Below are 26,596 nucleotides of genomic sequence, written 5' to 3'. Positions count from 1 at the left end.
ATGTTCCAACATCGATGGATAAGGATGGACGATGAATTTATGTTTTGGACAGAATACATTAACTGAGACTCAATAATATTATTTTGGAACCGAATTGTTGCTCTACATAAATATGCGTGCTAGGTGGTGGACCATGCCCCCACCTTAGGGGTGTTTTAACTTGTAGCAGTGCGTGGCATTTTCTTGCCTTCCATGGAGTACAAAGATGGTTCATGAACCAATAATTAACTATGGCTTTCGATTCTTTTCATGAGTACTTTATTATTCCCAGTACTGCAATATCTACTACCCATCAATGTGCAGCAACAATGACTTTAGATTAAGAATCTATCACGGTGGCATAAACTGAAGAATGTATACATTAGCATGACTTAATCACGTGAAAAAAGGAAATGCAAATGACATAGTTCTTCGATAGGTGGGATGATTTGGTCAGTGTGAATTTTCAAGTTAAAAATTTTAAAAACCATTTCGGGTGCGTATTTTTTGGTAATATGTTATTGTTGCAAATTATCTGTTAGAGAACCTCTGATCATTTTTATTAAAATCTTTCCTCTTAACCTTGTTTTTTTATTCACAGGACTCATTTCAAAATTTCTAGTTCAGTTTCACTTCAACTAACCACTTGTTAGTTATTCACTTGTTAGTTATTTGAAGTTTGAAGTGCGTATAACAATTAACTAGTGTGATACTTGTCTTTCATGCACAATGAATATGGACCTTTAGATGTAGTAATTAAACAAATACATGAAAAAGTTAATGGGCTAAAATGCACTGACTATTTATTTCACGTCTCAGTCCATAGTAAACCGGATTCGGTCCAATTAGATTGTTCACACACTCACGTAATCAACAAATTGAATCCGTTGAACAAAGATCAAACAACTAAAATCTCATAAAAGTTTAAAGTCTGATTTACCCAAACGAGTTGTTCAATCTTTAATTTGATCTGACTGTTCTAATATGCTGACTGTGCATACGTGAAAATTCCAAACTACAACAAGTCTTTAACACTTCCTTTTTCAGGTTTGGCTCTTTTAAAGTAGGAAATGAGGAAATCCACTTTACAGAATGAAATGTACACACAATGATTTGTTAAAAATAAAAATAAAAACTTGTGATAAAATAAAATACATATACATATATATAAGAATTAGCAAAATCTAAAATTAATTAGAATCTCAACTATTAATTTTTTAATTAATGATTATTATTCTCAGACTTCACTTTAGTAGAACCAATTCCTCCCTTACAGTCACTGATGAAGTGTCACATATCTGCCCTCTTACTTTCTATATCTTCTCTCCATCATGAAATATGACATTTTTGGAAGGGTGGAAAAGAGGGAGTAAAAAAATTGATGTAAAAATATCAGCCTGCCAAAATATACTGCCAGCAAGCACAAAAAACCATGCTAAGCTTCTTGGTCAGAAAAAGAAGATAAAATCAAAACCAAAAATAAACTTGTAGTTGTAAGCAGTAAAGGGTACTTCACTCATAAAGTAAACTAGTACTACAGTTCAGCCACATCACTCATAAGTGCAAGCTGATGATACATGTGCATAGTCATAAATGATCATTTCTCACTAATCACATCTGAAATACTAAGTAGAGGGGAAACCAGTAAAAGAGGGTTTCTCCCATATAAGTAAAAGTAAAAACTTGAAAGCCTCAGCCACATAATAATAGAGTAGCTGATGATGCATATAATTCCTATACCATACCATACCATACAACTCTTACATTACCACTGATTCGAATACTATACTCTTTACAGGTAAATGAAAAGAAATGCGTATGACTAACTATAGGTTCATATTGTGATTCTGTTGTTTGGATGGAGAAAGCAACTAGCCATCCACAACGTTCTCACTATTCATAACTTGTTCATGCAACAAAAGATGGACTATACTGTTAAACTATCCTCCTATTTACCTGCACAAATGCATGCAACTGATTAATAACAAATTATAAAATCAAAAGATGTAACATGGAAAACAGGAAACATGATTAGCAGTGCAGAAACATGGTCAAATGTATATGGAATTAAATGTACATGTTCAAAATGGATAAGGTCCTTGTAACCCCTCTCCTTTTGACTTTTTTCCTTATGATTTCTATGTTATGCAATTGTTGAAGAGGGTAGGCTGCCTATTTACATATCTTCACTCAAGTTTTCCTAAAATTCATGATTATAAAAAAACTGACAAATTTAGGAGAATTAACACAATTTAATTTATAAATCTACACACTATGCCTAAATCACAATGGAACATTAACAATTTACTGGATTTGCATGAAATATACTCCACCCTAAATATATTACTGAATCACACAATTAGTGTATTTCATGACACTTATCACCTATGGAGGTAATTGTCTCCTTCCCTTTATTCTCTCTCCCCTGAATTGGAGGGTAGGATGAGGTAATTCCATGTTGGTTCTTCTAGTTTCTGATTTGGCCTAGTTGATTTCAAACCCTCTTCATAATCCTTTTTTTCATTTTCCAAAGGCTTCTTAGATTTCAAATAAACTATACCTAAGAGGTAAAAGTTGAAGGGAAGGAATATTAATCAGATATCTAGAGTACCATTTGGCTAAGGCTATAAGAAACTTGTATACCTTAAGGAGCATATCCTTTGGCAAGTGTGATCTTAATAATAGGGACCCCCTGTGGATAGACAGTTGCACAAGACAGAAAGTGAATGAGAAACTTGTGACAGAAGACTAGACCAGTAGAAACCAATTGCAAAATTTACACTACAAATCTCTTAGATAGGTATATATGTCTTACCTTGCCACAGGTTACTTCCTAAATCATCTTCAACCCCATCTTTCTTGTACAGCTAAATAAAAAAATCATGTTAGGTGTTGCTAGTAGTATGAAAAAGTATCAACCAAATAAAATACAATAAACCCAAATAACAACTAATCATTCTTGTATATATATATATATGAATTTGTCTTGAATTCTATACAGGGCTCAGTTTAACATGATCATCCAGCTTTAAAGAAATTTGGTCTCCGCAAATTTCTATCGAGTAACTCATCTTTCCAATGAAAAAATATTTACATTTGATTTGAAATAGCAAAGCTTACAGTATAAATCAGCCCAATGAATGCTTTCAATCACACACATCTACTATGGTCTTTTGGTAGTATGGTTTTGAAATAACTAAAGTATAACTATAAAGAATAATAAATGTAATCACCAAAGAGTTGTATCCTGAATCTTGTGTACTCTTAGGACAAGAATATATGTCCTGGCCACCATAATGGATTGATGAGCTAAGTTGACATGGTTGAAGTCTTTGTTCCTGATATATAGAACTCATATCCTTTTGTGCTGTGTTCTGAGTTTCACCATGATTTCCCATGCTGATGTAATCTGTATTAATAGAAAAGAAAAATTGAAAAGCAATACTATTTGTTTCTCAACAGACTGATTGTTAGCAATCCTACCAATTAGGAGCACACTAGCAGACCGAGAGTACCCTCAAGAGGTCCATACACCTCATTGACTACGTTTAGTCCCAGCTCAGTAAAAGGACAAGGCAACAGAATATTCTCACTGCCTTATCAACCAATTCTGTCATAACAACCCATCCACTAATTCTGTTATTCCTTTATTTTTCAGTGTTATTGCAGCTGGCCAATGTTTGGCAACAGCACTTCCTTTGCTTGTAATCTTCTATAAATATCGTTCAGGCAATGGAATAAAACAGAATTGTTATCCTCATCATTCCTTTACTTCTTGGAATTAGCTTAGTAGTCTAACAATGATCTAAAGCTATTGAAGAATTAAATTATTGAACATATATCCATTAAATATCATTTCATCTGTATAGGGCTTTGCAAGTATCTTAACTAATAACTAGTTAAATTTTATTTAAAAAAAAATTATTGACAAGAATTCTTAATATAACTGACCCTCAGGACTCTGCAATGTATAGTAATTCGGGGAATTATATCAAGGACACACTAAGGCTGCAATATGCATATAACTGAGACATAATAAAGGAAACGTCTGAACAAAGTATTTTCTTTTTGTGTTACAATGGTTGCACCGATATTTGAACCTATGAACTCATGCATGCTACTTCAAAACCCCCACCACTAGACGAACCTAGTGGTTCACAAGGGCAGTATATAATAGAACATAACTGAGACATAATCTTACATTTTTAATCATTGCCAAAAATTTATAGAAACGTAACAAAACTTGAAAGTTGTAAGCAAGGTTTTAAAAAAGGTCTGCAACCGCGATTTTGACGGCAACATCAAGATTTGTTGCAATATTGAGGAACGCGACAAAACCACAAATGCAACTGCAATTTAAAACTTTGCGTGTCAGAAGAGTGTCTAAAAACAGAGTACACTAACCAAATTTGTAGTTCCACCCCTCACTGGAACTTTTTCCACTCACTTCGGAGCACAGAGAACCTCTCCCTAACACCTGAATCATCACAACCAAGAAAAACCTCAGAGCTGTTTCAACATACGTCCATATGCAATGATGATGATGAAACGGCAATATGACGAAGATGCTCACTGTTTGTTTCTTTTGTACATAAATTAAACTCGCTGAAAAGCTGAAATTGGATTTGCTAAATGACACATGAAGCATTAAATCACAGACCGTTAGCAGCAGAACAACAAAGCCAGTAAAAACACAAAACAGAAACTTTCATGTAAAACATGAAATGCACATAACAAACACAGAGATTAAACTGAATTGAACTATGAAAAATCAAACCAAACAAACATCACACCTTAGGCGGTGGAGGAAACATAGATTCAAAAATCCCAGAAGCAGAAGATTTCTGGAACTGGTTAGACCCAAAGAGCTCAGAAGTGAAAGAAGAAGAAGAACCCATTTTTTTCCTTCCTTCCATTTTTCTACTACCACCACACCCTTTAACAATCTCTGCCTCAACCCTTCAAACAAGCTAAAATTTTTACCAACCCCACAAAGAAACACCAAATACCGCCTAAGAACAACCTTAATAAGAGTAAAGAAAAAAATAAAATAAAGGAACCCAATTGAGGTTTTTCTCTTTTCCTAGGAAACAAACAGAGCAAACAGAACAGAGCAAGGGAAGATAGGGACACGTGAAACGATGGTGGCTAAAGAAACGCGGAGAGAGATAAAAATGTTGTAAATGAAACGGTTGCTCTACCCATTTATTTATAATTGGAAAATTAAGGAGTAGGTGAAAATTTTCATACAAAAAATTTAATTTTTTTGAATTTGTTTATTTTCTCTTGTTAGAAATTCAGAGAAAACAGAGCAGAGTGTCACTCTCTCTGTTTGATCATCTTCTATACCCTGTATCCCACGTGGACAGGTTAAACAGACTAGTGCCATGTAGATAGATTAGACAGATTAGTGCCACGTGGACTATAGCAACCCTACCCTTTTGTCCAATGCTTTGAGGGGACGTTTGGTTTTGAACCCATGTTCAAGTCTGGGTCAATCAATTTATGAGTATTGATAATGATTTGTTTAAATGTTAAATTATTTAAATATCACCTTAGCAGATTAAGAATCAATTTAAAATATTAAGTTATATGTTTTTTATTGTAAAATATTAAGTTATATCTAAAAATAATGTACTAATACATAATTTGGAAAATTAGTTTTGTTTAAAATAACGTACTAGATATTGCAGGTCCATTTGGTTTAGGTTTAGTGAAAATAATTTTATATATGTTTTCATCTTGTAACTCATTTTCTTGTTTAGAAAGACAAAAAAATAAATTATTTTCTTTTATAAAAGATTTAATTAAAATCATAATAAAAAAAGACATGATTTAACCTTAAAAATTAATAAATAAATTAATGTAAGTAATTCAATAGTTTGTCAAATTAAGCTATTTCTAATAAAATCATCATAAAGAGGACATAATTAAACAGAGAAGCTTCTATATTGAATTAAATTTTTACTTTTATGGTTGAAATAAAAAGTTTTACTAACACTAGTATAAAGTCATGGCCACCTAAATCCGGATGCAAGGCTTCAGATTCTAGTCCATCGTGACCCTGACTTCGGTATGATATTTGTAAGGGTGGTGCACCCTATTGCTAACCTAAGCTAGATTGTAGTTTAAAGTATCTTTTGTGGCATGTAAAGTTAGAAAGGAAAGGTTAGTAAAAAATTTATCTCTACATATACTAGGCATATGAATTGGTCTCCTTGTGACATGATTCGGGTCAATGTTGATGTGATGTCCATCTTAGCTTAGGTATCCTTATTTGAATTTAATTCCATCATAACTCGACTGTGAAACCGTAGGCCGTAGGGGCTTAAAGCCAGTGGCATGTAAAGTAAAAAAGGAATGGCTAGTAAAATTTTTACCTCTACGTGTGCTAGGAATAGGAATTGGTTGGAGGGTACGTAGAAATTTTGTCATGTCATGGCCCTCAATGCATATACTCAAATCTTTGCCTATAAATAGCAAGTCATTTTTCTCATTTGTGCATTCCATTTTCAGAGAGAAAGATTTATAATAGTGTCCTCTTATTGTATAATTGTATTATCCTATTAAGAGATATTGTAATAATTTTCTCCTTATATTTATAGAGGTTATAATTTTTCTTCCACCTGATAAAAGTATTTCTGTGATCTTGCTTATGATGTCTTCCTCATAAGTTAAGAGTTTTTTACATTAAAATATTAGTTTTTTGCTCATTTTTATTTATAATTATAAGATATTATTTTATTACTCTTGTACTTACTGCTTGTGGTGGTTTGAACATTGATGGCAGCATGGCATCTAAGATACATGATCAGGGATAATATTTAGCTTTTGACCCCATGAGCAAGAGAACATTGCACCCCATTGTGAGCCCAAAGGCTTTTGAAGCCTCCACTCTCATTTGATCATGTTGTTCTAAGTCATTTATCTTAACTCAAAATTCTTATTCCAATAAGAAAATTATCACCAAGGCTAATTATAAGATCAGTCAGAATCAAATTAAATAACTAAATAAAAAAATAATATTGAATTGATTGATCACAAGACACATATATGCCACAAAAAGGAGACATTAAATTACGCAAGAAGAAATTAATATCATTTCAAGAAAATAAAATCACTTTTATATAGTAAAAAAAGTGAATATTAAAGTATATTTTATTTTATATGTAACCAGGTTTGATTTTCAAAATAATGACGTGAGTCCATTCTTTCTTGACTTTACTTTTATAGGGATTGGATTTATTGGCTCCTTTTGGATGCATAGCATAGGCATATGTTTTGGGAAGGACGTACTATAGGAGTTAGAGGAAAACCTCACCTAATCTCACCTTATGCCATGTGAATGTGACCTTATCCTTTTATCTTGTTGGACCCAAATTGGGTGAGCCTTCTTTGCTCTTCTAAGATACCACCTTAAAATAGCTAAGATTTGTTGCTGTCGTATTAAGTCATAGAATAGGAAAAGGGAAATGGAATGACGTACAATTGGAGAAGGGAAGCCTTTCGGACGAATTGAATAGACAAGGACAACAAGTCTAAAGTAGGCATTCGAAAAAGGCACACCGATAAAGCTAGACGAACGATAACATGTTTGCACAATGATAAATATAGCCTTACTTAAATCGATATTTTTGTACTCTTTTTTATGTTCTTATACAATTATAAATATTGTTCCACATTTATATCAATGTTAGTGTTTACAAACAAAGTGTTAGTCTAAGTGGTATTACATTTGATTATTTTAAGTAAGATCGTAAGTTTGAATTTTGTAGATGAAAAATATGATTAAGAGAAAAGATCATAATAAAAGTGACTAGTTAGATTTTTCGATGGAAATTAATCATCAATAAAATTGGTGAATATTTTACACTAATATTATGTATAAAAAATATGAACATTATTGTTTAATTTTTAGCATGAGGAAAGATAAAATGAGATTTTTTTCCTTTTGTATTTTGTGGACCTTTAAGACTTAAAGGTGATCAAAGCATGTTAACAATTGACAAATAAACACATTTAGATCAAAACTCAAAAGTGGAAGCATAATAAAAAACTAACCTCCAACCATTGCAAGCTCCAACGTACATACACCTCAAACGGTTTTGGTTTTTCTAAACCTGCATTGACTCAACACGATAGTGTTTCATTTTCTGAAAGAGCAATAGGCTTGGTGAGTGTGACCCAAAATAGTGAACAAAGCTTCTTATATAGAACTCTTCCTATCATGGAGTTCAAAGCATGGAGGGGTTAGTGGGAACCACAAAATCCGCACATGATCTCATTTAGAATGTTAGTATTGATAATAAGTCTGAATTAAGGTTGAAAAATGGACCAAATTCAGAAACAAACTCTCAGATAACTCTTTCCACTCACTTTGAATGTAAAACATGGCATATATTTTTTTCCTTGAATATTAGAAATAACCAACAACCAACATTCTCCCACTTGCTCCATTTATCCCATCATCAATCATAACAAGAAACCAAATATATGAATTATAGTGATAGGTCCTCTAATAGTTAATATTATATCTCATGTATTATAATATATCAAGCCTTTCAACACTAGTTCTTAACTTAATGAATAAATCACTTGTTTATTCTAGGTCAAAACTAAATGATATTTCTCAAGATGAATAAATATGTGCACAAAATAAATGTGAAAACATCAAACTGAATAAGAGTTTCATTAAAACAATAATTGTACATACAACAAATATCACATCATGGAACTAAGTCTTATTCGTACTACATGATCCTTAAAAATCTTTGGTGGCATGCCTTTAGTTAAAGGATCAACTATCATCAACTTAGTACTAACGTGTTCAATGACCACTTTATATTCTTTAGCACATTCTCTTATGGCTAAATATTTAATGTCGATGGGCTTACTTCAACTTCCATTTTTGTTGTTCTTAGCCATAAACACCATAGTAGCATTGTCACAGTACAACTTCAACAACCTAGAAATAGAGTCTACAACTCTAAGCCCAAATACAAAACTCTTCGACCATACATCATGCGAGGTAGCCTTAAAACAAGAAACAAACTCAGCCTCCATAGTGGAAGTAGCATTCAAGGACTGCTTTGCACTTCTCCAAGATACAACTCCACCAGCTAGTATAAAAACATAACCAAAAGTAGATCTCCTGATATCACTGTAGCCAAAAAAGTTTGAATCAAAATAGCCAATCACCTCCAAATCATTAGTTTGTCTATACATGAGCATGTAGTCTTTTGTTCCTTCAAGATATCTCATTATCTTCTTTGCAGCTTTCCAGTGGTCAATACTTGGATTATTCTGATATCTTTCCAAAATTCCAACAACAAATGCAATGTCAGGACTGGTGCAAACCTGAGCATACATAAGGCTTCAAATAGCTGAAGCATATGGAATATTTTTTATGTGTTCCCGCTCAAGATTATTTTTCGAGCACTAACTCAATTTAAGTCTATCACCCTTCACAATGGGAGCCACACTCGGTGAATAATTTTTCATGTTAAACCTCTCTAAAATTTTGTTGATATAGGTCTCTTGAGACAAACCCAAAATGCATTTTTTTATGTGTTCATCTTTCTCTAAGGATCTTAATGCCTATGACATATGATGCCTCACCCATATCCTTCATATCAAAGTTCTCCAAGAAAAATTGTTTCACCTCATATAGCATACCCTTATCATTAGCCATAAGCAAAATATTATTCACGTATAAAACAAGAAAAAAAAAATCTTACTCCTACTAACTTTCTGGTATATACACTAATCCATGACATTCTCTTCAAAACCGAATGAAGATATGACCACATGAAATTTTAAATACCACTGACGAGAAGTTTGTTTCAATTCATATATGGATTTATTAAGTTTATAGACTAAGTGCTCACAATCACTAGAGAAGAATCCTTTAGGTTGTTTCATGTAACCTCTTCATCTAGATCACCATTGAGGAATATTGTTTTCACATCCATTTGCTGTAACTCAAGGTCAAAATGAGCTACTAATGCCATAATTACTCGAAGAGAATTTTTCTTAGATAGGGAGAGAAGGTCTCCTTGCAATCGATTCCTTGTCTTTGAGTGAATCCTTTGGCAACAAGTCTTGCCTTGTGTCTTTTAAGGTTGCCTTGTGAGTCTTTCTTTGATTTAAAGACCCACCTACATCTAATAGCTTTTACACCATTAGGCAACTCAACGAGATCCCATACTTGGTTAGATGCCATGGAATCCATCTAACCTTTCATAGCATTATACCATAAATTTGATTCCTTAGAACTCATGGCTTGTGAAAATGTTTCAGGATCATTTTCAGCTCCAATGTTACAGTCTGATTCTTGCAAATACACTTGATAATCACTAGGAATTGCTAACCTTTTGGCTCCACTAGATCTTCTTAATGCTGCCTCATTATCTTGTTGAGGAACTTATTGTTCAATCGATTGTTTAATAGGTTGTTCAACATTGACTTGTTGTTCCTTGTTAATAGCTTGATCTACATGATCATCTTTTGCAACTTGTGGAACTTCAATTATTGATTTTCTAACACCCACTTGAACTTGAGGGGCATGAATGACTACCAATCTGTCACGTGATCCAGTGGGTTGAGCCTCATAGTGACCTTTTTCAAAAGCATTGTCTTGAAATCAATCACTCCCACTGATCAAGTCATTTTCAAAAAAAATTTCATTTCTTGATTCCACAATTCTAGTGTCGTAAGATGGACAATAAAACCTATAATCATTAGACTTTTTAGCATATCCAATGAAATATCCACTAATAGTCCTCAGGTCTAGTTTATTCTCTTGTAGGTTATAAATTCTCACTTCAGGCAGGCATCCCCAAACACGTATATGTCGCAAATTAGGTTTCCAACCTTTGAATAACTCAAAAGGTGTCTTTGAGACAACCTTGGTCAGAACTCTATTTAATATATACACAATTGTCGTAAGTGCTTCAATCCACAAGAATTGAGGAAGTTTTGTATTACTGCTCATACTTTTGACCATGTCCATTAAAGTTTGATTTCTTCTTTCTGCTACACCATTATAATATGGAGAACTGGGCATAATGTATTGGGCAACAATCTCATGTTCTTGAAGAAATTTCGCAAATGGACCAAGTGTTTGTCCACTCTCTGTGTATCTACCATAGCACTTTCCACCTTTATCTGATCTCACAATCTTAATTTGTTTTTCACATTGTTTCTCTACTTCATCCTTAAAAACTTTAAAGGCGTACAAAGCTTCATCCTTAGAATGAAGTAAGTAAAGATACATATATCGTGAGTAATCATTTATGAAGGTGATAAAGTATCTCAGACTACTTGCATCTATGTCTAGACAATAAATATTTGTATGAATAATATCCAATAGGTTTGAACTCTTCTTTGCACCAGTTTTAAACTTGTTAGTTTACTTACCCTTAATGCAATCTAAACAAGTCCCAAAATCAGCAAAGTCTAAAGTACTAAGTACCTCGTCATTTACTAATTGCTTAATTCTCTCAATGGAGATGTGTCTCAATCTCAGGTGCCACAACATAAAGGAATCCTCATTTACAACACATTGTTTTAACCCAACAGAAACATACATAGAATTATAAGCAGTGTCATTTTCTAAATTAATAGAGTAAAGATCATCGTGTAGTTCACCAAAACCAATAATTTCAAATTTATTCAATAAAGAAACCATAATTAGAAAAATTAAAATAAAATCCCAAAAGTGCAAGCCTTGAAATAGAAATAAAGTTCTTAGAAAAACTAGGAACATAAAAAGTCTTTTCTAAATGCAAAATAAAACCACTACTTAAAACTAAACAGCATGTCCCAACGACCTCTACATGTGAACACAACTTGCTTCCTAAATAGATGTATTGCTCACTTCCCGTTGGCTTCCTTAGGTTTTCCATACCCTGCAATGTATTAGAAACATAGATTGTAGAATCAATCCACCAAGTGTTATGGTTAACATTAATCATATAAGATTCATAACAAACAAAAACAAAAGGAGTACTTCTCTTTTCAAGCCAATTCTTAAACTTTTGACAGTCTTTCTTCGTGTGTCCCTTCTTCTTGCAGAAGAAACACTTTGATTTCTTCATCATCATTGGCTGAGCAGAAATCTTTCCCTTGTGATTAACTTGATTCTTCTTATTCTTTTCAAAGGTGGTCAAGTCCACCCTCTCACCCTCTTCCATTAGTAACATTTCCTTCTCTTGAACACACATAGTCAACAACAACTCATTAACAAATCATTTATCCTTATGTGTATTGTGGGAGATCTTAAAGGGGGCATAATGATGAGGCAACATGCACAAAAGGAAATGTACCAGGAAAAAATCTTACATGGTAACCTCCAAGGGTTTCAGTTAAACCACAATGTCCCCTATGTCCATGATGTGATTAGACACTCCACTAATTCTAGTGAGCTTCATGGATGAAAATTGCATTATAAGGGTACTGATAAGGGATTTATCAGATGTCATAAATTTCTCATCTATAGCCTTTAATAAATCCTTGACTTTATCATGCTAATCAATAGAACCCCGAATATTAGCAGGAATGTTGGTTTTTATGAATGCCACAGAAAGACGATTAGACCTCTCCCACTTTTCATAAAGATTAACCGTATTTGGAGTGTTGGTCTCAATAATAGCCGATGGTTCTTCCTTCTTGATAGCATAATCAATGTCCATCCATCCCAAATGAAGAAGAACTTTCTTTTTCCAAACCATATAATTGTCAACCCTTAACTCGGGAATGCTACATTTGATATAAGAAAAATTCATAGATTGAGAAATTGCAAAGTTCAAAAATACATGCTCATCATCACAATTTAAGACTAAATAAATGTCATGTTTCGCCAATGCAAATACCTCCTAATTCATGAATCTAACGACATAAAACTTGCATGTAGGCCAAAGTCCTACTCAATTAGACTCATTTAATAACCTTGTGATAAAACTATCAAGTTATGTTGCTTTCCTTATTTCCTATCGGTAGATTAAGAAATATAATATGATATTTTATCCTAATTAATCATACAAACATAATAAAATTCTTGTGGGTATATTTCATGACATTACATATGATTAATTACAATTAATGTTTCTACGATGGTTCTAAAATTTAAATATAATTCTAATCAATTAAAGATGTTATGGCTACTCTCTAATTCGTTAAAATCATATCCACCATTTAACATTAAATCTTTAAACTGTTCATACAACATATAAATATTCAATATTGCATGCTTAATTAAAGAAGAATAAGTATACAATTTTTTACCAAATAAATATCTAATATGCATTCTGTAAATCCAATAAAAAGATTATATGAATATTGAAAACACACTAATTATATCAAATTGTGAATATGACATAGTGGTGGGCTCACATGCTAGGCACAAAAGGAAATAAGGTTTGTCTTTGGTTAGGACCAAATACCTAGTTTTATTTTTATTTTAAAGAAAAACATGTTAAGAGGTTAAAGGTTGACAAACAACACGTAGTCAACTTCAAACTCAATTACAAGGACTTTAAGGAAACGTGCTTTGGCATTGCACCACATTCACCTTTGTGCTTAGTATCCAAATCACGTTGTATATAACTTTATGCGCGCTTCTTAATTTAAACAAATAAAACGATCAAGTAACTTTCGTTTAAGTCATCTTCAATCTTAAGTCGGGTCATTCTGACCCGTTGCGACTCGCAAGCCCGAATACAAAATCCGACAGTTTCTCAACGATTTTAGCACCAAATACATTGTTTTAAAGCCAGAAAAGGTTAGAAACACTATTTTCATTTAACTTACAATATTAGTTTGAATTAAAAGGTCAAATTCACAATACCCAAAAACTGAAAAATTCAAACTCACAAAGGATAATAAGAACAAGCAAGGCAGAGGCATAAACACGACTTTGATTCCAAATGTAAGACTTAAAGGTGATCAAAACATGTTAATAATTAACAAATAAACACATTTAGATCAAACTGAAAGCGGGAACATAATCGAAAACTAACCTCCATCCATTGCAAACTCCAATGTCCACAGACCCCAAACGATTTTGGCTTCTAAACCTTCACTGACTCAATGGGATGGTGTTTCATTTGCTGAAGGAATAGTAGGCTTAGTGAGTGTGACCCAAAATAGTGAGCAAGGCTTCTTATATAGAACTCTACTCATCATGGGGTTCAAAACATGGAGAGGTTAGTGGGAACCACAAAATCCGCACATGATCTCATTCAGAACGTTAGTATAGATAACGGATCTAAATTAAGGTTGAAAAATGGACCAAATTTAGTAACAAACTTTCATATAACTGTTTTCACTCACTTTAAATTTAAAACCGAGCATACATTTTGTTCCTTGAATATTAGAAAGAACCAACAGAAAGTTCTTTCTTTTGCTCTACTAATCATCCAAACTAATTAACCAAAACTCCTAAAATTTCATATGTTAGGTTGCTATGGAGATATTAAGAATCACATCAATAAATGAAAAAAAAAGTCATTATGAGAATCACATCATCCTTTTGTTTGCACAAACAACTGTTCACCACTGAGGGTGGATATCTGTCTTCCAAATCACTTGTAATGACCCGCGATAAGGTTTATAAATGTTTTGGATAAGAAATGGTGTCATAGGATATACACCTAGTGAATCAAAAGGGACATGAATTGAAACACAGGTTCTGGATAAGGATTTTTTCTTTTCTTTGAATTTGTTGAGATATTTAAATACGGGATAAGCACCATGTATGGGGCCAATTGGTAATAGAAGCAAATTGGGTTCCAAGCACACAAGATAGCTATGACTATGAGAAATGAGACAGTTTATTAAACAAACTCCTAAAAAGACAGATAGCAGTTGATATGGTTTATTAATTAAAGTGTAAGGTTAATAATGAGAAGGGGCCCCCATTGGCATCAATAGCAAATGGTGACAAAATAAAAAGGAAAGATGACATAAGAACGGTCCACATTGAAGGCTGAGCCTCTCGGGCACTAATACACTCATCACTCACTACTAAGGGTCGACCCTTGCTATACGTGCATTTGCCTATCTTCCCACATGGAAGTGTCGCCAATCTTAATATGTAATACGTATACACGCATCATCTTCATTCCTCATGTCTTGTACTATCCAATGATCAGTACTTGACAATTGAACTATATGTACTAGCCAGAGGGAAGGTGGTGGATTTGTGTAAGTGAAGGGAAGCACTTTCGTTTTACGTGCATTTTTATTCTTCTTTTCATGATGAAATCATACAAAGAAAAGAGGCATATTTCGTCCTTTTCATTAGATACATACTGAAGGAGGTTGATACCAAACGAAACTCAAATTAAAGGACGCCAAACTATATGAAAGATTTGACGCATTTAATAATGAAAGTGGATCTCGGTGGTATGTAGATAGAAGTTGGATTTGAAATATTATATAGGCTTAGGATCACTTTTGTTCAGTTATGTTTCCCAATTATTTTGTTTTGGTAGGTTAAAATTTAAAAGTTTTATATTGATTCTTAATATTTTCAAAAAATATAATTTTGGTACTTTTTTCAGTTAAAAACGTTAGTGTTTTGTTAACTTTTAAATTTTAAAATAATTTAATGTCACTTTTTGTCCATTATGTTTCAAAGTTATTCCACTATCTTTTGGTCTTTTATGTATTGATCTTTTATGTTTTTGGTCTTTTATGTTTTTGAAGTTTTTGTTTTGGTCTTTTTTTTCAAATTTTCGTTAGAAACATAGTGTCAGTCAGTGTTTTAAATTTTATAACAGTTAAGTTAACATAGTGACATCTAAAAATTGTCACTATCTTTTATATTAAAAAATAAAAATCACTAAGTAAATAAAGAAAATATGGATCCAAAATCACGAACAACAACAACCTTCACTATCATATTATTATTAGTATTATTCTCTTCATTCAATTTAATCTTTTAATAACGATAATAATTTCATTCACCAATTATTCTAAATAAGGGCCCCTTCTTCTTCTGTCGCTGACCCAAAAAGATCGTTGTCCTGCTCCCACTTCCATCTCGTGACTGTCGCCAACAACAATGCGTTGACAAAGGAGAAGAAGAAGACCGAGCGCCCAATTGTGGGCGAGGTTTGACTGTTCAGGTTAGTCAGAATCATCTTTCAATGAAACACACCGTTTGATCCCTCTTTGTGTTGCTCATCTTTGCCCGACCCCAGTTGTACATGTTAGATGGGAAATCCTCTACTTGTTTAGTCCAATCGTTCGCAACAATGGAGGTTTTGCTCATAGAACTAAAAAAGAGCCACATTGTGACTTCCTCATTTAGATCTGGGTTAATTAGCGAGTTAGGACCATGTTTTTGTCTTTTGTAGAAGACAACTTTTGCTCCGATTTCCCCTATTTTTGTTTCCAATAACTTAGTTGTATGAAAGGTTTTGATTTTCTACCGAGGAGTATAAGAATTTTCGGTGGTTCCAAGGAGATTATGTGTTGACATCGTTCAATCTATGTGGTGTTGTATTTTTTACCTTTTAAGATCTGAAAGAGGTTGGAGAATATGATAATTTTTTTAGTAGTTTATTTTTTAAACAATAAAATAAAGACAATATCGATTTTTAGTCGTAACCATGTAAAGTTAATCATTTTAAAAGGCTTAATGTCACTTTTGGTCCATTATGTTTTGCAGTTGTTTCCCTTTAGTACATTAAGTTTTAAAAGTTTTATTATGGTTCTTTGCATTTTCGAAATGCATCATTTTGGTCCATTTTTAAAATTTAAAATTTAACAGAACACTAACATTTCTAATGGAATATTGAAAAAGGACTCAAACGATGCATTCCAAAAACGCAAAGAACTATAATGAAACTTTTAAAACTTAATGTACCAACATGAAAAAATTGTGAAATATAATAGACCAAAAGTGAGATTAAGCCTATTAAATATTAAAGGTTAGGGAGTTGTCATTGGCCTCACTCCCTTTGTTAATGGCCCCTACCAAGGGGCTGACACTTTGTTTTTATCCCTAAAATTCCCTTCTCACAAAATCATGGTTCTATTGTAGGTCATGCAAAATGGAACCATGATTATGTTGTATTACATTGTTTGCACCCCCTTAACACAATGAAATTGTGTTTCTGTTGTGTTGTGTTCAACAAAATCACAATTTTGTTGTTAAATTTTTTGTCAACCTAAACAACACAACAAAATCAAAATTTTGTTGCTATTTTTTTTTTTGCATCCCTCTTAACACAAAATAATCGTGATCTTGTGGTTTTTCCGTCACCCCAAACAGTACAACAAAATCATGATTTTGTTGTAATGTTTTTTTTTAAATTGAAAACAATTTTAAAAATAAATTTGGTGTTTATACTACAATAATTGTTTGAACACTGCTTTTTTCTAATATGTATTAACTGAACACTCTTTGTTTTTATACACATACCAACCATATCAAACATAAATCATGTTTCCATTGTGTCATTTGAAAGCAAAAAAAAAAAAAAAACAGAATTACAATTTCATTGTATATTTCATCAAAAATACATAGTGAAATCCTGATTTCATTGAATGTTCATTTTTTTAAAGAAATATGGAATCGTGATTCCGTTGAGCACAAAATTGCTAGAGAAAAAAATACCAGATTAGAGGGGCAACATGCAAAAGGGAAGGAGAAGGAAAAAGTTAGGAAGGGTTTAGAAGGGAAGGGTTGGGGGTTGGGGCACAAAGCGGGGTGCCAGAAAAGGTGGGGGGTGTTGGATCAAGTGGCCTCAGAATAATTAAGAAGGGGGGGTTGAATTAATTATTAATGTGTCTTGACTAATTAAAAAACTTATCCTTCTTAATATTACTAGATTCAATTAGGCTTTTAATACTAAGTTAAGAAAGTAAAGATCAGAAACAATAACTTAACCAAAAGTAAAAGCGGCAATTAAAAGTACACAGCGTAAATTAAAGAGTGTAGGGAAGAAGAAGATAAATACAAGATTTATACTGGTTCGGCAACAACCCGTGCCTACATCCAGTCCCCAAGCAACCAACGGTTCTAGAGATTTCTTTCAACCTTGTAAAATCCTTTACAAGCCAAAGATCCACAAGGGATGTACCCTCCCTTGTTCTCTTTGAACAACCAAGTGGATGTACCCTCCACTTGAACTGATCCACAAGAGATGTACTATCTCCTGTTCTCAGTATAACAACCCAAGTAGATGTACCCTCTACTTGTGCCACAAAGGATGTACCCTCCAATGTGTTAGGACAAAGAATTCTTAGGTGGTTAGTCCCTTGAATCTTTGTAAGGGGGATACAAAAGATATCTCAGGCGGTTAGTCCTTTGAAATCTTTTTTATAAAAGGAAAGGGAAAAAGATATCTCAGGCGGTTAGTCCTTTGAAATCTTTTGTCAAGAGGAATAAGGGAAGAAACAAAACAATTCTCAGGCAGTTATTCCTTTGAATCTTTTGACAAGAGAAAGAAGGGAATGAAGAAAAAGAATAGCTCAAGTTTTTGGTCAATGAACTTTTCTTGAAAGAGAAAGTATTGAACAAAAACTCTTAGAAAGATGAAGAGAAATGAATGAAAGAAATCAGTCTTTTTGAATGAAAGGAATCAGTCTTAGTTGTATATGAAATTCGTGCCATGGTAACATATTTCTAATCATTTGATGACTCAAATTAAAGTTTGTGACTTTTGGCAATTTCTTTAAAAACTAGTCACCTGTTAAAAATTGTGACTCTTTTGAAAACTAGTCACTTTAAAAGTCGTGACTTTTGAAAAACTCTTCAGAAATAAGTCACTTTAAGAATTGTGACTTTTTGTAATTTATTTTTCGAAATCAGTCACTGGTAATCGATTACCATTATAGTGTAATCGATTACACATCAAAATATGTGACTCTTCATATTTAAATTTAAAAATCAAAACGTTTAGAAACACAGGTAATCGATTACAAGTATTGTGTAATCGATTATACAAGTTTAAAATGATTTGAAAATGTTTTATCACTAGTTGTGACTCTTGAAATTTGAAATCTAACGTTTTAAAATATTGGTAATCGATTACATGCTCATGGTAATCGATTACAACTTTGTAAATCAGTTTTGAAAACAATGCTGGCTACTGGCAATCGATTACTACCTTCTGGTAATCGATTACTAGAGAGTAAAACTCTTTCGTAAAAGATTTTGTGAAAAATTCTTGTGCTACTCAATGCTTTGAAAAAACTTTTTTAGTACTTATCTTGATTAAGTCTTCTCTTGATTCTTGAATCTTGATCTTGATTGTTCTTGAATCTTGATTATTGAAACTTGATTGAATCTTGAGACTTGAATCTTGATTCTTTGAAACTTGATTCTTGAAGCTTTTTGACTCCTGATTCTTTGGAACTTGCTTAACTCTTGATTCTTTGGCATCATCAAAATAATCTTGGAAGTCATTGCTTCCACAGGGGGCACAAGTAAGAGGAAAGGAAGAAGATGGAGGGTGGAGAATTTTGAAATGAGGGACAGAAGGATCTTTTCACACAAAGGTAGGGACCAATAACAATCCCTTTAATCATAAGGGCCTGTTGAGAAAAAGGTTTGTTGAGGGAAAGGGCAAACACCCCCTGTGGCACTCATAAGGACACTAGGCGACAACATCCATCTGGAGGTCATTCAACTTCTCCTTGATCAAATGAGCTTGCCCAATGCCTCGTGTTGGCTTCCATCTACTGACTACCGGGTTATCCAGAGCACTAGTCCTAGGCTTAAAATAGCCAACAATGGGCAGGTGCACAAACACCCAAGACTGTAAAAAAAACATGGTCAAACAAATTAATTACAATAAGAAAGAAAATAAAAATACAAATAATCATAGTTAAACAATTATTTACTTATCATTACTAACGTCATGTAACCTCCAACCTACTTGGTGGTGTACTAGCTCGCATAAGGCATACTGGTGACAATCATCTAGGTTGATGAGGCAGAGGAGGTAGGCGACATGGACGTGAGTCGATGACTTGTAACAAATATTGTACTGTTGACCAAGTGCAAAAGATAAGTAGTGGCAACCCACAAATATGATCCTGACTAGATGTACTAGTGATATAGGTTTGCCAGCCATGTCAACCTAACCTTGGCACCTACAGTGGTCTCCGCTATAGCCTTTTCCTCTATCGGATGCCAAGACGAGTCATGAGCAGAACCTTTATGACCTTTTTAGTGAAGGTGGAGGAGACATGATCAATAGGTCTGCCTATCATAAGCAGGTGCATGAGATATGGCACATCATTCAAAGTGATGGTCATCTTTTTGATAGGCAGGTGGAAGGACGAGGTCCCCATGGTGCCACCTCTCCACAAGGGCATTCACAAGGCCCTTGTTTGTGACAGGGCACCACGTCATACCTAGGGCTAATAACCCCAACTACAACCCATAAGCCCTCATTGTCGGCTCAGTGGGGAATGGTAATACCTAGCCACTATGGCTAACCAGCTTCATCTCTGGCTGCGACTGTCAGATCCATACATGACCAACACAGTGGTCCCTATAGGATTGGATCAATGACAAATCAACTGGACCTCTTTCAAATGGAGGTCCACTGATTCTAACAGATGCACGTACCACTGCCTATGACTCTGGCTTTGTCGGCCAATGTCATTGGCCGCGTGTTGACGCAGTCAGCCTCCAATGCCTCTCTCCAGCATTCTCCCCTTGATGTGAGGGGCTTAGGTCCTCATTAGAGGGATCACATCCAGCTACGTATGAAGCATGTGTTTGGTCCAAACTATCTAAAATTAATGAAAAAATAGTTAAACGGTTAATAAAAAACTAACAAAAAAGTTAATTATTAAAAATAATAACAAAATAAAAAACTTTTAAGAACCACAACATATTGGCATAACACAAAATGGAATTGTGATTCCGCTATGGTTTTTGGCAAAATCCACAACGAAATCGTGATTTTGTTTGTGTTGTTCAAAACCCCAAAAAAAAAAACACAGAATCACGATTCCATTATAGATCTCTACAGCAGAACCGAGATTCCGTTGATTATAATCCCCCCATACTAGATCAAAGGGGGTGCACAAAAAGGGAGAACAAAAGGGTTAGGAAAGAGAAGGAAAGAATTCGTTTGAGTTGGGGAGGACGAAGGAGAAGGGGGCTACAAGGAAAAATGAAGAAGTGAGATTGAGAAGAAGAGGGAGAGGGGGGGGGGGGGGAATTTTAAAGTTAGAGGAGGACCAATAATAACACCCAATTTCTTATTTTCATATATATATATATATATATATATATATATATGCTTTTGCCCAAAACACATACACTCCTCCTTTGTTTTTTTTTTTAAATCCGGACCTAAAGTATAATCCACAAATGAATTTTAGAATGCAAAATGTTCCCGAAACCAACAGAAATTTAATAAAAATATTGATTAAAATTTTAGAAAAATATTAAAAAAACTCAAATTAATATAAATCATAGAGAAGCAAATTACTTTAAAACTAGATTAAATGTGAAGCTTGAAGGCCTCCATATAATTTGAATGGCACTTGCTGCATGACTTTTAATTGATCCGAAAAATTGTATGGACTAGTAGGAACTTTTGACATACAAATTTTGTGTCACAGTAACTTTTTTTTAGAATATTTACAGCATTTCCTTTTCATTACAAACCAGTTTATTCAGATTTACAAAATTTGAATTAATTAAAATTATTTGGAAGAAATGTTCGTAATAAAATCGCGTCAATAATTTTAAAATGTCATACTACAATATGGAAAATGATTTGGAAGAAATTATTTGGAGTATATGATTGGTGACATATCATCATGGTTATATAAGTGCTTTTTACGAAATCTCTTTAATTGCGTGGTAAGAAAATGAGTTAAATTCAATTATTTTTTTTTATAAACTTTCCTAGATGATTGATGGAATTTCAAATAAGCGCGTTACAATAATTCACTGCTAGAATAAACTTAAAAACCCAAATGATTGCCTCCTCTTCGTAGGTAGTACTAAATTATATCTGATGAAAGGTTGAAATAACTAGCCCTTTTTTTCTTTCAACAACGTGGCCTTGACTCTTGACTATTGCCTTCTTCATTTGAAAATAACTTCAATTTGGTATAAACTTCTAACGGAATCTAAGGTGTGAACTTACGTACCATGCGAAAGCTTACACAAATGGGGCGAGAATGATGTGTACCGTCAGATTTAGTAATAAAAAAAAAGGAATAGTTAGGATTCCTTGATGTCTACCGGTTTGGGGGATATTTGTAAGAAATAAGGTTATTGAAAATGTTTTATTGTTGTAGTGGCCAAATGTTTCTTATTTGTTTCGAGGCGCGGGTTCCATCCGCCTGCAATGCTTTGTTTCTCTCTTTATTTTATTTTAAGGTTGTTTTTGTTAACAAAAAGGGAAGAGGAAAAATTAATTGAAAATAGAAGTAAGTACGGGTCGAACTCACGATACATTGTTGCTCGTGATCATTAACATTAAATTATCACCCTTCAATAACCAATTAAGCAACTATAAATATTTTATAAACGTTATCTAATATGTTTAATTACACTTAAAAATAATTATAAATTATTTGATAAGTTTTAATTTGTTATATATTATGATTATATCTTTAACATTTGAGCATTTAACATTAAGTTAAATATTTTACATACATTATAATTAAGCTTATAATTTGTAAGTACTTACAAAAAAATATGTTATATTGATTTTGGTACCTAATAAATGTGAAATATGAATTAATTTGATAATCAATTTTTAGTTGAAATAAGGAAGAAATTAACATTTTTGTAATTTTTTATTAACAGAAGTCAAAAGAAGAAGAATTCAAGTACTTTAAGAGTGCTTTTGAATAGAGAATTTTAACTGAGAAAAGTAATTTATTAGAGAATTTGAATTTCTGTATTTTAGAATTCATTGTTTGGATGTTTTTCATGAAGAATTTAAAATTTTGAAATTTTAAAACAGAATTTTAAACAACTAAAAATCTGGAATTTTAATTTCCTTCTAAAATGTGAGAAATTGAAATTCTCTTCTTACAGTTTGAGCTCCTAAAATATCGATCGAGTGCGAGCATAGAGGAACACGTATAACTAGCACACCAACCATATCTTCTCTTTTTTTTCATTCATTTTTTTCATCCTCATATTTTTAATTTTTTTTATCCAAATACAAAATTTTGAAAATAAAAGAATTTCAATTGAAGTATTTAAAATTCTTAGAATTTAAAATTTCTCAGAATTTTAAATTTCTCCATCCAAACACACTCTAAAGGAAAATTGGTGCAAAAATTAGAAGAAAAAGTTGGAAGAATTGGACAGTTCACTTAGCACACAATCTAGGCTTAGCGCGTAACCTAGGTTTAGCGCACACTCTTGTTTAACGGGCAAGTTTAGGCTCAGTGCGCACTCAAGGCTTAGTATAAAGAAAGCCCACAGCGAAGCCCAAAGGCGTGCTTAGCGCAAAAGCCTGTGCTAAGCATGAAAAATAAGTTACCTGGAGTCTATATAAGACGGAGGAAGCAGAAGGGAAAGACACATTGAGTCTCAGAGCTATCCAAAGCCTGAGCCTATCCCTTAGGGGAAACCCTCATTCTTTAGCCATTCCTCCCTTTCTTTCTTTTAGTCATCCAACCCCTTCTTCCATCCACATTAGCCCCTGAAGTGTAAAGCCTCTCATGATCATGAGAGGCTAAACTCCCATTGTTCGGAGCCTAGCAGGCCAACACCCTTGTAATATAACTGTTCTTATTATCTATTAAATGCAATTTATGTTTCTATTGCTTCTTTTTTGCTTTTCATCTTTATTGTATGGTCTGATCATCAATGCATCAGTTTTAGGGGTTATACATTAGGAAGTGGTAATTTCTAAAGAATTGGGAAATGACATCTAAACAATTCATTGCTAGGGATAGAGTGACTTTATTTTGCCTCTGCATACATCTTCATGCTTAATGTGATTTACTATTCAATCTTTGCAAAGAGATTTAGGAGAGAGAATAGATAAATTAGGCTCTTCATTGTGAGGGATCATGGTTGAGTGTCTTAGTAGATGTGGATGGAAATTGGGAAAACATTTAATCGAGAAAAAACATTAATATTGAATCAAGGGCAGTTAGGCATGCTAGGCCCCAACATATTTAAATTCTGAAATTATCTTTTGCATTTACTCTTGTTTATTAGTTTACTCTTATCTTTTTAATTTCAAATTCTTTCTTTCTTCTTATCTCTATCACAATTTCTTATCTCTTACTTGAAAATTGGGTATACATCAACTCAAGTACAAAGAAAGTTCCTGTGAACTCAACACTTGGACTTCCATTTTAACTTTACTACTTATGACAAATTGGTACACTTGCCAATGAGTTAACAAGTTTTTGACGCCGTTGTCGGGGACTTTGTCCTTCATACTTGGTTGTTTGCATATTCCAATTTTACAGGAATCAGTTTTTATCTTTTAATTTTTTTTAATTTAAATTTTTTAAAAATAATATATATTTCTTTAAATTTTTTTTATTTACTCTTGTTTATTTATTTACTTTTTTTAAAAAAAATTAAAAAAAAATAGTTTTAGGTTTAATTTTTATTCTGTGATAATCTGTACGGTAGTTGTTTCTTTTGTGTATGCGAGGAAATAATCTTGTTCCTTTGGATCTAGAAATTGAAGGAACCAGCAGAAGGAACAACAATGCAAGAAGAAGGAAAGAACAACATGAGGTGCAGAGTAATCAAGGAGAGAGATGACCTTCATCATCTAAATTATCCTCTCCCTCTCGTGTGACCAATCCATATCCCTTCTTTGAAGAACACATCATGGAAGAAGACCGTCCATAGAGGACGGTCAAGCGGTCAACATCACATATCCACATTCCCTTATCCAGTTGATCCAAGGAAATCTATTCCATGGCCTGTCGAGTGAAGATCCGTACGCACACCTTGCCACATACATCGAGGTCTGCAACACGGTGAAGATAGCAGGAGTGCTATAAGACACCATCCGCTTCAACCTATTCTCTTTCTCCTTGGCCGGTGAAGCAAAAAGATGGCTTCACCCATTCAAGGGGAATAGCCTACGGACTTGGGAAGAGGTGGTGGAGAAGTTCTTGAAGAAGTACTTTCCAGAGTCCAAGACCGCTGAGGGAAAGGTGAAAATCTCATCCTTCTACCAATTCCTTGATGAATCGTTGAGTGAAGCACTTGATCGCTTCCATGAGTTACTCCGGAAGATTCCTACACATGGGTTCAGCGAGCCAGTCCAGCTCAACATCTTCATTGATGGCTTGCGACCCCGTTCCAAGCAGCTCCACGACGCCTCTGCCGGTGGGAAGATTAAATTGAAGACTCCAGAAGAAGCCATGGAGCTAATAGAAAATATGGCAACCAGTGATCACACCATCCTTCGTGATCAAGCCTACACACCCACAAATAAGAGTCTTCTTGAGCTCACTTCTCAAGATGCTATATTGGCTCAAAACAAGCTCCTGGCCAAGACCTTAGAGACCTTCACATCAACTCTGAGTAATCTCTCTTAACAGCTGCATGCAGTGCAACCTTCTCCATCTTCAATCATGCACATTGGGGATGCAACATCTATGGTGGTGCTCATGAGTCAGGCTCATGCATGGCTCACAATGATGCATCTACCAAAGTAAACTACATGGGTAGTCAGAATCATCAAGGATTCCATCAAGGAGGACCATCAGGATTCCATCAGAGAGGAAATTTTTCTTAGGGCCAAGGTTGGAGATCCCATCCAGGGAATAACTTCAACCAAGGAGGTCCATCCCATCAGCCTCCCAACCAAGAGCCCAACCTATATGAGAAAACCACCAAGCTGGAAGAAATGTTGGTGCAGCTCATGCAAGTTACAATGTCACACCAAAAGAGCACTGAGTTAGCAATTAAGAATTTGGAGGTATAGGTGGGCCAATTAGCTAAACAAATGGCCAAAAGACCCACTGGAACCTTTTGGGCCAATACTGAGATGAATCCCAAGGAGGAGTGCAAGGTAATTTTCACTGGGAGGGAAAGTGTTGAAAAGGAAAAGAGAATTAAGGAAGATGTGAGTGATGAGGAAGGAGAAAAGAAAAAGAGAGAAGAGGGAGAAAAAGAAAAAATGTGAGTAAGGATATTGGTGATAAGGTCTCAACCACTAAGACCAAGATCAAGAGCCAGTTAGCTCGAGAGGCTAAAAAGAAGATACTCTCAGTCCCAGTGAAGAATGTTCCATATCCCTTGGTGCCATCCAAGAATGACAAGGAGCGATAATTTGCTCATTTTCTTGACATCTTCAATAAACTGGAGATCACCATTCCCTTTAGAGAGGCTTTACAACAGATGCCTTCATATACCAAATTCCTGAAGGACCTCTTCACAAAGAAAGGGAAATATATCAACAATGAGAGCATATTGGTAGAGGGAAATTACAGTGCAGTGATCCATAGGAAGCTACCACACAAGCTCAAAGATCCAGGAAATATGACCATCCCATGCTCCATTGGAGATGTGTCCGTAGGGAAGGCTCTCATTGACTTAGGAGCAAGCATCAACTTGATGCCTTTGTCCATGTGCCAAAGAATTGGAAATCTAAAGATAGCTCTTACAAGGATGACACTTCAGCTAGCAGAT

At 34.0% G+C, this 26,596-nt stretch overlaps 1 protein-coding gene across 1 annotated transcript; it reads right to left on the bottom strand.

The window, feature by feature from the left end:
- Positions 1 to 1,470: 1,470 nt before the first annotated feature.
- LOC114395153 lies at positions 1,471 to 5,169 on the bottom strand. The gene is made up of 6 exons (XM_028356860.1): positions 4,773 to 5,169; positions 4,384 to 4,456; positions 3,213 to 3,388; positions 2,795 to 2,846; positions 2,623 to 2,671; positions 1,471 to 1,935 (listed from the first exon to the last, which is right to left on the bottom strand). The coding sequence occupies exons 1-5, from the start codon at positions 4,893 to 4,895 to the stop codon at positions 2,655 to 2,657; spliced, it is 441 nt and encodes a 146-aa protein (XP_028212661.1). The 5' UTR covers positions 4,896 to 5,169; the 3' UTR covers positions 1,471 to 1,935; positions 2,623 to 2,654.
- Between the last annotated feature and the right edge of the window lie 21,427 nt (positions 5,170 to 26,596).

The sequence above is a fragment of the Glycine soja genome, chromosome 18 (genome assembly GCF_004193775.1).
Source record: "Glycine soja cultivar W05 chromosome 18, ASM419377v2, whole genome shotgun sequence".
In the NCBI taxonomy this organism is placed as follows: Eukaryota; Viridiplantae; Streptophyta; class Magnoliopsida; order Fabales; family Fabaceae; genus Glycine; species Glycine soja.
This window is presented reverse-complemented; position numbering and strand designations above follow the sequence as displayed.

Bases quoted from the DNA above. Each gene is read 5' to 3' on its own strand.
- LOC114395153 (XM_028356860.1), bottom strand. From the start codon at position 4,895: ATGGAAGGAAGGAAAAAAATGGGTTCTTCTTCTTCTTTCACTTCTGAG. The intron at 4,457-4,772 runs GTGTGATGTTTG...GTGATGATTCAG, and splicing joins TGTTTCCTCCACCGCCTAAG to GTGTTAGGGAGAGGTTCTCT. The intron at 3,389-4,383 runs GTTAGTGTACTC...CTATTAATACAG, and splicing joins GGGGTGGAACTACAAATTTG to ATTACATCAGCATGGGAAAT.